This window comes from Armigeres subalbatus, chromosome 2 (genome assembly GCF_024139115.2).
Source record: "Armigeres subalbatus isolate Guangzhou_Male chromosome 2, GZ_Asu_2, whole genome shotgun sequence".
In the NCBI taxonomy this organism is placed as follows: Eukaryota; Metazoa; Arthropoda; class Insecta; order Diptera; family Culicidae; genus Armigeres; species Armigeres subalbatus.
This window is the reverse complement of record NC_085140.1, coordinates 331157692-331173082: the sequence shown is the minus strand read 5'-3', so window position 1 is coordinate 331173082 and position 15391 is coordinate 331157692. Positions and strand designations below refer to the sequence as shown.

General features: G+C 38.7%; 1 protein-coding gene across 7 annotated transcripts in view; it reads right to left on the bottom strand.

The window, feature by feature from the left end:
* The window catches only part of LOC134212753 (uncharacterized), a 394317-nt gene that overhangs the window by 358529 nt on the left and 20397 nt on the right, over nucleotides 1–15391 (bottom strand). For all 7 annotated transcript variants that reach the window (XM_062690878.1, XM_062690877.1, XM_062690883.1 and 4 more), the window contains exon 3: nucleotides 3116–3263. In XM_062690878.1, the coding sequence (XP_062546862.1) occupies nucleotides 3116–3263 (148 nt within the window). The remainder of the gene's footprint in view (nucleotides 1–3115; nucleotides 3264–15391) is intronic.

Here is a 15391-nt window from a genome sequence, read left to right as displayed (position 1 = left end):
AGTCGGCGGCATAAAATTTGGGAGAGTATCTTGTAGGTGGCATTCAGCAGGGTGATTGCGCGGTAGTTGCTACAATCCAGCTTATCGCCCTTTTTGTAGATGGGACACACGACACCTTCCATCCACTCCTGCGGCAGAACCACATCCTCCCAAACCTTGGTAATCACCCAGTGCAGCGCTCTAGCCAGTGCCTCACCACCGTATTTAAACAGCTCTCATGGTAGTTGGTTATCTCCAGGGGCTTTGTTGTTTTTCAGCCGGTCGATCTCCGGCGTTCGACTTCGATGCGTGCTGTACACCGTCGAGAGTTTTGAGCGCAGGCATACTACAACGAGGTAGTGGTCGGATTTAATATTCGCATTGGGATAGGTGCAGAAGTTTGTGAGGTCGGAGAAGAATTTACCGTTGATTAGAACGTGGTCGATTTGGTTTTCCGTTTCTTGGTTAGGTGAAGGTGAAAGAAGGTGCTTCGGACTACCGCGGGAGCCTGCGAAGTTTATGCATCGTTGGCCGTTATCATTCGATACGGTGTGCACGGTGTGCAGACTGGATTTTTTTTTAAGGCTCAAGAAAAAGTTGGCGAAGAAAAAAGCTTTCTGAATGATTCGCCACCGGCGGTGTGTCGTCTGTCTCCTCCGTCCTTCGAACAAGCACTAACATAAGTGCAACACCGGGATATGTCACAAACATTCATTCAACAATAAGGATTTTTGTAGTGGTGTATTGCCAACTTTCATTCTCCCTTAACCCTTCATAAGGCAGTGGCAACTATATTGCCACCAACAAATTAGTTACTGCCCTGAAATAACGAAGATTTTTTGAAATTGAGAAGAATTTCCCAATGAAATACCGGTCAATTTAACGCGAAAATTTTGAAGAATTTCCGGAAAAAATCGAAAGAATGGAAGAAATTATGACAAATTCAAAGTTCAGAAAGTGAAGATTTTTTCGGAAAAAATAGAAGAGTTTCTTCTAAAATCTGAAATATTTTTCCAGAGAAATTCCATATATTTTTTGTAAACGTCTTAAACAAAACTCGGAAAATCATGAAATATTCCTACTATACGTATTTCAAACACGAATTAGAAACCGAAATAGTTGACTAGCAAAGTAAAACACTGCTGCTGACGAGACAAGCAAACGTGAAAGTTCACTCACTCGTCCTAGGTCAGATGGAAAATCGCAACAGCTGACGCATCCTCAACGATATCTCACGAAGTCAGAGTGGAGCAAGAATGAACCCGAGGATGTCTGCAAGCAAGTACTGCACTGGAATCCGGCAGGACATCAAAGCAATTGAGGCAACGGGGCCCAGACAAAGAAATAAGGAAGTCGATGGGAATCAGATCTAGGCTCATATCAAGGCTAAGGCAGCCGCCCAGGATGAAGAACTTTTAGGATAGCCCTATGTACTCCTAGGTGTGCTTAGAATCCGTGAGTGAGAAGCTGATTTTTCTCAAAATTCGTACGTAACATAATTGCAAAAGTGGTGTGTTATGTGAGTCAGATAATAAGAAAACACAAATTCGCTAGCCAACCATCCTGATTTTCAAAATAAATTTAGTATGTAGATACTTTAAGATCTTTTCATGTTAAACAGTAACCTTATTGCCGAATTATTATCACTTCATCTAAGAATTGTAATAAATGTCTCAAATTTTCTGGATAAACAGTGACGATATAGTTTGTGACAAATTTAAGACGATGTTATTTTAATATATAGTATGCTTTTTCCTTCAACAACTATGAAATAACATTAATGATAATCAGCCTTGATTGCCAATAGCTGCTCAATTTTACACATGATAGTTTAAAAAACAATTAAAACAGCTATGTATATCCTGAACCACTGCATTTTGCCATGCCAATAGGTCTGTCAATCTCAACAGGCAAATCATGCTTCAACCAATTCACGGAATGGCTGCCTAGTGCCTACCTATATTAGCTAACCCACTCATGCATTGGACCGGCAATCGATTCTGCCGCCATGAGGCGTAGCAAATCCCATTTTCCGATATATTGTCATCGAAAGCCACCGACTGCGCTCTTGTGACCGGAAAATCCTTCTGCTGAGAGCTTTACGTGGAATTTCCTTTCTGATTGCTCGGCGGCTTCCGTGAGATGACGGCAGAAGTCAAATAATGGCTTAAGGTGATGACTGTGACTGAATTTTGGTTCGATATTTTTTTACGACCATGTAGTCTGAGAGTGGCGGGATAAGGTTTCGTACATATGTCATAAAAAATAGTAAATGCTTTACCCAGACTGCGCTCCAATGTGTCGAAAATACAGCATTGACCTGACAAGGTCAACATCGCATTTTCATAAGATGCCACGAGAGGAGAGCCATGTTCATTGCAAACTGCTAATGGGAATTCTATGTTTCATTTGCTATAGAGTAGTTTGTCAGCAGGAAAATAGGTTAGAGATTTAATCGATTTGTTGGGAACAAAAGCATTTTATCGTACGTTATGAAATGATAATTTTGCCAAGAAGCTTTTCAAGCATTAATTAGCGTTAATCGTTGATTGTTTTCTCACCTTTAAATTAAAATTGAGAACACCGTAAAAGTGGATAATCTATATGTAACTATTACAAAAAATATTATAAAAGTTAATTTACGGTATCTTCTCATTTCAATGGTTCAAACATTTTACAAGATGCTCTAGTATCTAGTTTTTTTTTTTGCGAGTTCGAACAATTTTCTAACTTCTATAATTTGACACAAATTGTAAGTTCCACGTAGAAATTATAACAACATGTCGTAGAGCTCTAGAACCTAGAAAATACATTTCATTCTTATTGATTTCAATTCAATTTGTCTTCAGTTTAGTATACAAAAGACCTTTTTCTGGTGGTTGTATTGTAGATGTAATTAATTCCGCAAACGTTTACCCATTACAACCAGTTTCGAAATCTTCACTTCTAACTATCGAAAAAATCTTTCAAGTTACGTAATTAGAGTTTGAAACTTTTATCTTCACCAGATTTCCCACAAAGTATTCCTCGAAGTGAATTTTAGCACTGTTAATTTCACCCAGGTGAGATACTATTTTCCAGCGTCCAACTTCAATGTTGAGACAAAAAGAAAAGAAAGCGAAAAAAGAACACTTACCTATTCTCGTCAAGGTGCACACATTCCTCCGGTCGGTCCTCGGCGCAGTGCGGTGTGAATTTGGCTTCCAGTATCGCCACCCGGGACTCGATGTTGCCACACGTGAGCCGGATTTCGGTATCATAGCAGCCCCACTCCTCGATCACCTCTGCTCGACCGGTAGGGGAACGAATGTCGATGAAGTTTTCGACGACGACGACGACGTCGACGGCCCGATCCGGAAGGGTAGTATCAGTTGCAAAATTTTCCAGGATGTGCAAATGGGACATGGAAAAGAATGAGAAAAGAAGGAGAGAATCGAATTTAGTCAAAGACGCTACCGAACCGAAGTGCGAACAAACGTGTTGGGAGATCATTTTCTTGCCAAGTGGCACTACGTTCCCAATGGAACCAGACTCATCCTCATGCTTAACATTATACATAATATTTTCTTTGCTCATCTAGTTCTATGATCACTGAACGGAAATCTTCTTTAGACTATATATATAAGATTCTTGCTTCATCTCATAGCTTCCATATTCATCCACCAAAAAAGGAAAAACTTTGTTGAGCGAGAAAGACATTTGACAAGATATTTTGCCACCATGTACGGCCTAATGTTAAACTGGATTAAATCGTAGATTTTTATAATCACAATTTGTAAACTAAAAATTAAAAAAAAATGAAAATATATCACACTTCCTATCTATAGATTGATAGTCTTAAACTTTATTCACTAAGCCAAACTGGGGACCCTTGCATGATAAAGTCCTCTTGGTAAGAATGATAAAAAATAGGTTAAAAGAATTAAGTTGGTAAAGCACATAGAAAGTCAGCTGCAACCGTGCGGTAGTCAGAAAGTAGCAAACGATCGATAATGGAAGCTGGTCTTTTCTTCGAGTTTTTTCGGAAGCTTTTTTGGCATTCTCCAGCTCAGAAAGATAAACTTTTTATTTCTGTTTGTGTATACTGCTCTGTAAGTATATGCCAGTATTATGTTGAAAACCAGCAGCTTTGGCAAATTATTGAAGAAGCTACTTGAATTGAAGTAATGGTTTCTCGACTTTCGATTGTGCTCGCTCGGGTGGCCCAGTCAATGCTATTCTACCAGCTTGTTGGAGCTGGAAGCAGTGTGCCACTGATTTATGGGATTAAATTTATCGTACATGTGGGGCAAGTAAAGTGTGGAACAAGTTGAGAACAAATCGTAAGTCGATACGGATGCTGTTTCAGGAGCTGACAAGTGGGTTATAGGGTTACATGGTTCATGGATGTGTGTATTATATATCCTGTAATGTGTTGCCAATGATGGTTGTACGTGACGATAACTTTCAAAGTTTAAATGTAGGATTAAATCCATATACAAGTATGTGAACGAAAATAAATGATATAGGATACTTTTCACAAGTTGGTCTCCATGCTTCTGTTTTTCTTCAAATTGAGTATTAATTACAGTCTTGCTTACGATGTGGAATGGCTTGATCCGGGTCCTGAACATTGAAATAGTTTTATCTTTTTTAGCCCAACTCCATGATTGCAAGTTACCCTAATAGGCACGTCTTCTATTTAGAGGGTTTAAATCAGAGCGATGTAAGAAACTTTTTTTTATCAATTATGAATTGATAATCACAAAAAAATATTGTAAATCCAGTTGAAAACCGAACTGAGCTCTCGCGACAATCGCATTTTCTCCCATTTCCGAATGTCGCAACTGCATCGCGAGTGATGCGCATGATGGCGCACGGCTTTTCAACTGGATCTACAATAATATTGTTCAAGAGCTCTACGCTAATATGTTGATATTGTTTCTATATTATTTATAGAAACCCAAAATGATTCAACTAGTAGTGGTAATGCCTTTCTCGCATTTAGCCAAGATACCAACCTTTTTGTTTCGGTACAACATTTTCTTCATAATTTTTAAACGCAATGGCCGATCACATGAGCTCGGTGATCTAGTGGCTACCGCTTCTGCCTCATAATCAGGAGGTCGTGGGTTCAATTCCAGGCTCATCCCTTTCCTACTTTGTATTTCTATCTTAGTTCCTTCTGTGTTTCACGTTCTACCAAAAGGATTTCTACTGTTATAACCTTTTTACTAAAAATTACCGTGGCACCAATGAGAGGTCTTAGAGCTCTCTGCATCCAAAACTGAATGCACTCGTATTTTCAAAGGTACCCCAATCAAAACGAAAGCCCAGCACAACAGTCATTTTTATTATTCCAGCTTTGCTACGCCGCAGTATGCGTGTAATAATAGAAATTACAGTTGTGTGTGGCTTCCATTTTGAATGGAGTGTCCTTGAAAACACGAGTGCATCTCGATTTGAATTCCGGGAGGCTTGTCCTTAACTTCATGTCCAGCTAACCATCCTTCCCCTTCCTCATCCAGGAGCAGGGTTGTGCTGCATCATTATCATACGATTATTATTGGAATTATCATTTGATAACTTCTCAGGTGCGAAAAGCAGGCGAGTTGTCATAAGCAATAACTTTTCAAATTTCGGAATCAATTGATAAAGCACAAAATTATCATTTGAATTTAAACCATACCAATACCAATTTAATTCCAAAAATGATACAATTATCGAACGATTCTTACTCCCTAGCGAGTTATTGTCAATTGATAATTTGGATATGTTATCGCGTGAGAGTGTTGTTCATCCTCGATTATTTGAAAATTTGATTTTTTCCATCCCTGACCAGGACAGATCTCAACTATTGGATTAGTGCCAAATCAATATCTGTGGTAACGGATGAAGTGATGGTACTTTCATACAATAATCCAGGCTTGTACCACCTACGAATTTGTGTGAATTGCTCATTGCTAATGCTTTTACTTTTAAACACAATGGCCACACGCACGGACGGACAGACATTTGCTCAGCTGAGTCGATTGGCGTCGAGCTGAGTCGATTGGTATATAACACTATGACTCTGCGAGCCTTCTATGAAAAGTTCGCTTTCGGAGTGAAATGATAGCCTTTCGGTACGAGAAAGGCGAAATGTAACCATGAAACGATAAAATCACAGACAAACAGACATTAAACTGAGAAAATTCAATCGTTCACTGATTTACTGGGTAATTTGAATAATCATTAGCTAACCAATCACCCACTGGAGGTGCGCTAATCGGATTTGGTCTAGTTTAACCAGGGTTTGCAGAAATCGCTCTCAATAGGTAACGAACAAAGATAAAAGAGAGGCAAAAACTGTTCCGAATCATAACAAGCCATGATAACATATTTATCAAACTTGTATACAAGTGCGAAAAAACAGAATCGGCATCCCCCACAGAAAAATTGTGATTCTCGCTTTGTTTTCGCTCCTTTTGTGTTGGTTACTGCACAGATGTATAGAACAAGTTGAAATGCATCATCAGAGCCAGTGCACCGCGCATTTGGAGCTTTCTAAAAGAAATTTATCATGGGGTATAGCATCCCGAATCAGTTCTCCATCATGACAGCTCGCGAAAAAAGTTTCTCGCGGTATGCTACATATGTATACAGAGATTATAAGTGAGAGACTTGCTGTTTCTCTTTAGGATTCAATCCCTGAGTTTAACGTTTGCTCACTACCGCCATATGGCTCGTGAATTGCCTAAGTTGATGAAAACAGATGTAGCGTTTGTGTGACTACGAATTTGATGTAAAAAATTAGTTAATGTTTCATGTGTTATGTCTGTCTGTCTATGATTAAATAGGGTTTCTTACCCCATTCCCGGCCTAACATACATACGACTGCATTATTTAATTGATATTTATGAAAGGAAACAACTTTTCCTGAGTTTTGTGGGCCGTACAATACTGCAATGGGGTTCACTTCTGCTTAAAAAATAGCTATTCTTGCTAAACATCATTTGAAAAAAAAACTTTTTATTTGATTTTAATTAACGAGGTGCAGCACTCATTTCAATCATAGCGATTGCATTTCCGGCTCACTTAAAACCAGTTCCCGGCCTAAGTAAAATTTCACTCAATCTCTCAATATTTTACTCTCATTCTCTCTCGAAACGGTAGACAATGCGACGTAAACAGAAATATGCACGTTCTACGAGATGGTATTATTTATAATAATGTTTGTTTGGTTGAAAAGATTCATTCACTCATCCAAATTTTTTGTAAAAGTGGAAAGACTCACTCCGGCTCAGTGGTGTTGCAACGAAGAGCGAATATTCGAAATCTACATTTTTATTTCATATAATTGTATCAATTAGTGAAATAAATGGTTGGAAAATATTGAGTATTGTGCGAAATAAATGGAAGACTTCTTTAAAATTATCAATCATAAGCCTACGGCTTCCAAACAGTATAAATCCTTAGTTTTCTGTGCAGTGAGCCGGGAATCGGGTCCATAGGCCCAAGTGTTGAAAAATATTGCGCTTATTTCTCTCAAAATAATTTTTTTACATACACCCCTTTGCATTTGACACCTATCGAGCATGCACTCCACACTCCATACTGGATAAATAGTAGGGGAAGGTGGTCGGTTGTCGGCACCCTTTTGTTTTTGGTCCATAACTTTCGTACAATTGCACAATGTGGTGATATTTGCATACCAATGGAAGCATATAGGCATAAGCTAATAACTAGTGGAGAGATTTGTTTTATTTCATCTATTGGAAAAAATTTATTACCAATTTTGTTAAGCGTTGATTTTATGCCGTTTCGAAAAAGGTGGTCGGTTGTCGGCACCCTAAAAAACCCACTCAAAATGAAAAACTATGAAGTGGGGGCGTTATGGCTGGAAAGATCAAGATTTATTGTGTCAATAGCAATGAAATTTATTACATTTAAGTACATTATACACATTTTATAAAGATTTCAAAAATTGTTAGTTTTGCTAACAACTTGGCTTATAGCCTGAAATTAGGCAATAAACTGATGATTTCCCTTGATAATCACCTGGGTGCCGACAACCGAAATAAGTAACCCTTTTGAAAAATGAAAATAATAGTTAAATTGTGACCGCTACGGTGGCATTCAATATTGAATCACAAAATAGAGTAAATTTGCTTTGTAAATACGTAATGCGCTCACTGTGGGTTTTCACTTGTCAAAAAAATGTTTTCTCTGTAAAACGCAACAAAAGCTTCTTATGCTTCGGAAATGGGCATAACAAGATCGTGCTAACATAACACACGTGTGGCAAATTTCAAAATGACCACATCTGTTTTCTGTCAAAAGTTACGACGGGGTGCCGACAACCGACTAGTGCTGGCAACCGACCACCTTCCCCTAACTATCTCTGAAAAATGCCAAACACAAGCATGCATCATACTTTCTTATGTGTACATTGCGGACACTAAGCACTATGGAAGGGTCGTTTGGCCGAAACCCATTTGGCCGAACAAACCGTTAGGTCGAAACCCATCTGACCGAAAGTCATTTGGCCGAACGGGTCATACGGCCGAATAGGCCATTTGCCCGAATAGGTCATTTGGCCGAATAGGTCTTTTGGCCGAATAGATCATTTAGCCGAACAAGTCATTCCCACTGTGAAAAGTGAGTATGAATAAAAATCTGCGATTATCCATTAAGCGGAGTGTGATTTTTCATGTTGCCCTGTGAGGAAGTATTCTCACACAACATTTTTATCCGGATAGAATGGCGGGTGATAAATTCGTGAGCGCCGGCTCGCCGGATAATTTAATTTTAATCCACAAATTTTCCTTCTCGTCGCCTCACCAGATAAATTTTACAAGCATATTTACAAAAATTTAGAACCGCAACGGGATTCGAACCCAAAACAATTTCAAAATATTCAGAGCGCCCACTATAATCACTCCACCACATGAATTGATTGAAAGCGAAATGAAAAACTGCTGTATTTAACCTTTTGCTTATCGTGGCGTATCGTCAGATTCAATCAGTTTGGAGAGGAAAAGTAAGCAGCATTTGATTTTCACGAAACATGGGAAGAAGGATAACAATTTTTCGCACCATCGCTTGTGCCGGGGTTTATCGCACTGTAATTTATCCGGATAAAATGCATGGTGGAGTGATCAGTTGTCGCGTGAGTGAGTGAGAAATCCGAACCCTGACTCATAATAAAGCTGAATCGATTTCGTCTAAAGTGTGCATATCGATTATTATCGTATTGAATGAAAAGTATAAGTTTCGCTTAATGGCAAAAATGTATTAAGCGAAAATTATACTTCAAGACAAAATTTTCAAAACGACTTATCTGCTTTTGTAAACAAAGATTCAAACGACGATTTGACGAATCTGATAGCTCTCCCATGCAAACCAACACCATCAACAGGTAGCGGAAACCTTTACCTACCTATTGGTGGTGTTGGTTTGCGTGGGAGAGCTATCAGATTTGTCAAATCGTCGTTTGAATCTTTGTTTACGAAAGCAGATAAGTCGTTTTGAAAATTTTATCTTGACTTCTGATTTGCATATCACATTAGAAAGCCGTCGGATATATTCATCTCGCAGCCAAACTGTTGTGGGAAAATTATTCATTTTTAGTTGTTCTGATACGGCTTCTCATTAAAACAAGCATTAAACATCAAGGAAAACAGGTAATATCCTATTGAGACGCAATATTATATTTATTCAAATCAATTGTGTTTTTTCTGTAATCCAGAATCAATCTGCTCATATTTGTTCAATCGCCGATTGCGATTGCAATTAAGACTCGTCGGTGGAGATGTCGCCGGGTCACCAGCAACACGGCCAAGCGTTGTCATGCCGGGACATGTACCTAAACTAGACCCGGAAACAACTGACGGAGCATAAAGTGGTAGCTGTTTAGCTGGACCCAATCCCGTAGAATAACCTCAAAGCCAGGAAGAGAACAATTAACCCGGGTAAAGTTCCTATCGGATATGTGATTCAAACTGCATGGAGAACGCAGTTCACTATTATTGCATGGAGAACGCAATCTGTGTGATCGATACCGCCACCTGAGAATTACTATCGGGACACCAAACGGAAGATCATTCTTGTCTCTAGAAGGCCCACCATGTGCAACAGCACATGCGAAGATAATAAGATCAAGCTTCAAGCGGAATGGCATGTGATTTTTTTTAATTATGTCAAACAATAAGAGACACAAAAATATATACTTGTTTTGATTTTTCAGATTTCTTATTTGAAAAAAAAAGATTCACATCATGAATTTAATATATTAAAGGACCTAATAATTTTATTGTTAAATATCTAATGACAATTATTCATTAATCTTATATCCATTATTAAAAAAATGTGGGCTTCGTGGCCGTGCGGTTAGCGACGTCAATCGTCTAGACGCATGTGACATGGAGTGTGGGTTTGATTCCCGTCCCGGTAAGGAGGGAACTTTTTCATTATCGAAAAATTCTCCACTGTTCCACTGGGTGTTAAGTATCCTGTCCATTGTCGCATGCTAGGTGTTCAGTGTTCAGTCTTTATGATCTCTGGTCGAAGGCGGTCTTCCTGTTTTTTTCAAAAATGTCTTCATGCATATGAGCATTTGACATGAAATGTACATAAGTTTTGTGTTATGATTATCTTATGCAGTGCCGCATACTTTTGCCAAATACATAAGGGATTTTTTTTTGTGTATTCGGCCAAATGACTTATTCGACCAAATGACCTATTCAGCCAAATGACCTTTTCGGCCAAATGACCTATTCGACCGTATGACCCGTTCGGCCAAATGACTTTCGGGCAGATGGGTTTTGGCCAATGGCATGAGACCAAGTGGGTTTCGGCCAAACGACCTTTCTCAATTCACACAAATGATCAACAGGTTACCAGTCCGCCCTTGTGAGTCAGAAACCGGTTGTCATCGCGGGTGACCTCAACGCCTGGGCAGTGTAGTGGTAGTGGGGTAGCCGTTGTTTCAATCAGATAGGTCAGGCTTTGCTAGAGGATCGTTCAAGCTGCGAAACTGGCCCTTAACAAGGACATTAGTAGCAGTAAAAGGGAAAGGTTTGATAACCTTTGTCAGCATGCCAATACTAATCCCTAGAGCTATGCCTACAAGATAGGTGTGGCGAACACTATAGAAGGGCTAGCAGCCCCCGAACGGTCACCGGCAAATTTGAAGCGCATTATCGAGGTTAATAGTTAAACTTATCCATCGATGCTATTCCTGTTGAACAATTTTGCTGAAGAAAGTACGGATCTAATCCTTTTTTTATATAGCCAAACAAAATAGTTGGCATATATGAGCCAACCATCATGAAAGGATCTTCTTCTTCTTAGGATTTACATTTCAACTGGAACTTGGCCTGCTTTTCAACAATTCTATTAGCATTTGCTCAGTTATTAGTTGAAAGCTTTTCTATGCCCACCATTACATGAGTATGTATCTTGTATGGCAAGTACAATAGATACACTATGCCCAAGAAGTCGAGAATGTTTGAAAACATCCTGGACCTGGCCGAGAATCGAACTCACCATCTCCGGATTGGCAATCCTATGCCTTCGCTCGCAAAGCTAACTGGAGCCTATCTGGAGTCTTATTTTTAGGACTGCTGGAATATGAGTCAAATCAATTTAGGAATAAATGACCGAATACTAACTCCGGAGTTGAACCTATCAAAAGGGCTTTACTCGGTAAAATGAGAAAAGTACATTATAATTGGGCCCTAAAATGGAGAATCGATACTCAATTTTCTTTCAGAAAACGATGAAGCTTATCATCTTTAACGTGTCAGATTTTTTTTCGACTTAAACGTCGAAAGGAACATAGTTTAATTTGGAATTTGAAAATAGATAGAAAATGCTACCACGACATTTTGGGTCTTGTTTGACGTATAGAATAAAGTGGCATAATATAGCTTCAAAAGAACTAAAAAAACACCGAAGGGTACTTGACTCAACCTTTGGCAGTTAATATTGTCGGCGTAGCACCAAATTAGAATTCGGAAGTAGATACTTCCGAACCAAACTTTCTTCCGAAGTTTTATCTGTCTAACTAAATGATGCCTTGTTCAGCGCATCTTTATGTGAATCCAGCGCACTACTTCCTAAGCTGGGTATTTTTTCTGTACCTCTTATGTATTTACATAATATCGGTTTATGTATTATTAACCAATGCACTATTTGTTTGCAACCATAAACGAGCTCAGGCTTTAGGACCCAATTGTCGAAATGGAATTTTAGAAAAATCGCATTATTTTCATTTATTTGCACTCATTCATATGCACTACCATACCATTCATTCTGTTCTTTTATTTTGATCTTTTTATGCGAATCCTGGGAATGAATCGGGCCCTCCTTAGCCGTGCGGTAAGATGCGCGACTACAAAGCAAGACCATGCTGAGGGTGGCTGGGTCTTATTCCCGGTGCCGGTCTAGGCAATTTTCGGATTGGAAATTGTATCGACTTACCTGGGCATAAAAGTATCATCGTATAAAAATGGTAACCTGGCTTAGAAACCTCGTAGTTGTTACTGTGGAAGTGCTTAATGGAACAGTAAGCTGCGAAGCGGCTCTGTCCCAGTGTGGGGATGTAATGCCAATAAGAAGAAGAAGAAAATGGGAATCCTTGAAGAAAAACATAGTTTTCTCAACAACTCCGAAATACTATCACGGGAAAAAATCCAGAGCCAAAAAGTGCCAAAATGAGTCATGATTTCATGAAAATGTGTGCTTTATATTATGAAAATACACCATGAAAAAAGGTCATGAAATCATGACTCATTTTGCCGTAACGCAACCTTGGCGTTACGTTTTCGATATTTTATGACGAAATTTGGCAAAATGAGTCATGATATCATGAAGTATGGACTCCGGAACCATGAACTGAAGTTATGAAAACAGAATCATACTTCATGAATCCGGAATCCACCATTTATGGTTCAGATGTTTTTAACGAAAAGTGGAAATTTGGGTCATGATATCATGACGCATGCACACTGAAACCATGAACTAAGGTCATGATCGTACATACATATTTCATGCTTCTGGCATCCGTCATTTATGATTCCAGGGTGTCAGTTCAAATCTCAGAATATAAATCATGAGTTGAAATCATGCACAACTGACTAACTGTCAGCTAAAACAGCTAAGAGGGAACAGAGAAGTACGGAAATTATTTTCAAGCAAATATGATCCATTGACCATTCAATCTATTTCAATAAATTCCTTCAAACACTGCTTCTGATTGTAAATTTTCCTTATTATTAACAAATATCCGAACTATATATCTATTTGAGCATGCGTAATCATGAAAATTATATTTAATATGAGTTTAAAATTACTGTGAAATTGATTTTGTGTTTTATTTCCATGCTTCAGATACTTTATACTTTTGGCTTGTATTGATTAAATTAAGATAATTGATGCCAGTTTGTTAAAAACAGTAATGGATCCGAATAACACCCATAGAATGTACATCGGCATCAACAGAATCAATCGTCAATCATCAATTTGTTTCGCAGAAGTAGTAGTCGTGCACACGTATACGTGTGCATTGCTCCATTTGATACTGGGTACCTTGCGTGGACGCGGCATGCACGCAGGTTGAAAAACCGCTACGTGGACATCGGACCTTAGGTGGTTTCTCACTGCGACTTTTTGCGATTTATCGTATGGGGTTAAGGATATCAGCTTATATTTACACATCTGAAGGCAAACAAATAAAACCAAGAAGTTTTGATAATCGTCAGGCCTAATCGTACTAACAACGGAACAATTTCCACTCCGAATCGAGGTGATCTGCATGGGTGAAATTCCTAAACAGTGTGAATTTCAGCACACAAACGGCACTCTGAATCACGAAAACTTAGCACGAGAAATTAACATGACTTCAACACATGATTGTAAATTTTCTTCTTTTTTTTTCAATATTATGTATTAAAACTTAAAATTCATTCAAACTTATTTGGATCGGTATACTTAGCAGTAAATATTTAAAATAAAGCAGGAACGAGCACGAGTAACAGGGGAAAATCCTGCTTCCTGGGTACAGTACAGCGCAGCGTCGTGTCATAGTTCGGCGTTGGATTGCGGAATGGCAATCAATCGGAATTCTTGCGGCGCACACCGCTAGAATTGGTCCGCAGCTACCAGATTGGATCCGTGAATCGAATAGTCAGATATGCTGAGCAGCACCTCGATGCAAGCACGAGCAGGATCAATTCTGGCTTATGTCGAATTCGTTTTTAAACCTGACCCAGTGCCAACCCGAACCCTGAATAAAAAAACATTTTCAGTTCCATCTGTCATTGTATATGTTGGTGTGCGTAGCATCGTGTTTGTTTTGATTCCAAACATATGATCCAGATCATCCAGTGCACTGGCAGTGCTTTGGCGTTGACTAATCAGATCATGATAAATAAATATATGCGTGATTTTTGCGGATAGTGGAATTTACTTTTGGGTGGATATAAACAGGGAAACTGCTCCTGGAATTCATCTCATGGCTCCGATATTCATCCCATCAAAGCAATGGAAAGGAATTTGGATTGTTTATAATTTTTGTGATTTTTATCAGCAGTAAGCACGCATGTTGACAAAAAGAGGCGACGAAATTGGTGCTGCATTTTTTGTTTCCCGTTGAGATGAATATATGTTCAATGAGATAGAGATCGGAACAGTTCCCATATATAATTATTTTCAATAATCCTGTCCACATTTTTATATCAAGAATTCCGTATTTTCCGTATTTCCGTAAATTCATCTATTTCTGCAAGTTTTTTTTTCGGGGAAAACTCAGAAGCATGTTATAGAAATTCTCCAGGATTCGTTAATTTTTTTTCCTCGCTACCTCTACCTCGGGAAAATTTTCCGCCGGATTTTGGGCCCCGTGCATTTTCAATTTTCAATAATCTCCCGGAGGAATTGCACAAGGTACTTCCGGGGAATTTCCGGAGCAATTCCTGAAGGATACCTCGAGTAAGTTCCTGTATTCTAGAAGGATTTCCTGAAGGAATTATATTGTAGGAATTTCCAAATTAATTACTGGAGCAACTCCCAGAGAAAATCCTGGAATTTTCAAAGGAATGCATCTCGAAAGGATCCCTTGGAAAAAAATATGGAGGAATGCCTGAAAGATATCGCCAAAAATTCAAGAAAGAATTACTGAAAGAATTTCTGAAGTAATTTCTGGCAGAATTCCCGAAGAAAATTCTGAAATGCACGAAAGAGTTTTTGGAAGAATTTCAAAAGAAATTCTGAATAAGAAATAATTCTATTCGGTATTCCTCAAATATATTTTCCTGACAATTCTTAGCGGATTTTGTGAACGGGTTTCAAGGGGAATTCCCAAACTGCATAATTTCATCCACCGACCTAATTTAGGACACCATCTGTGAGGAAAACCTGAATGAGCTTATGAATACATAACTTCCCTAAC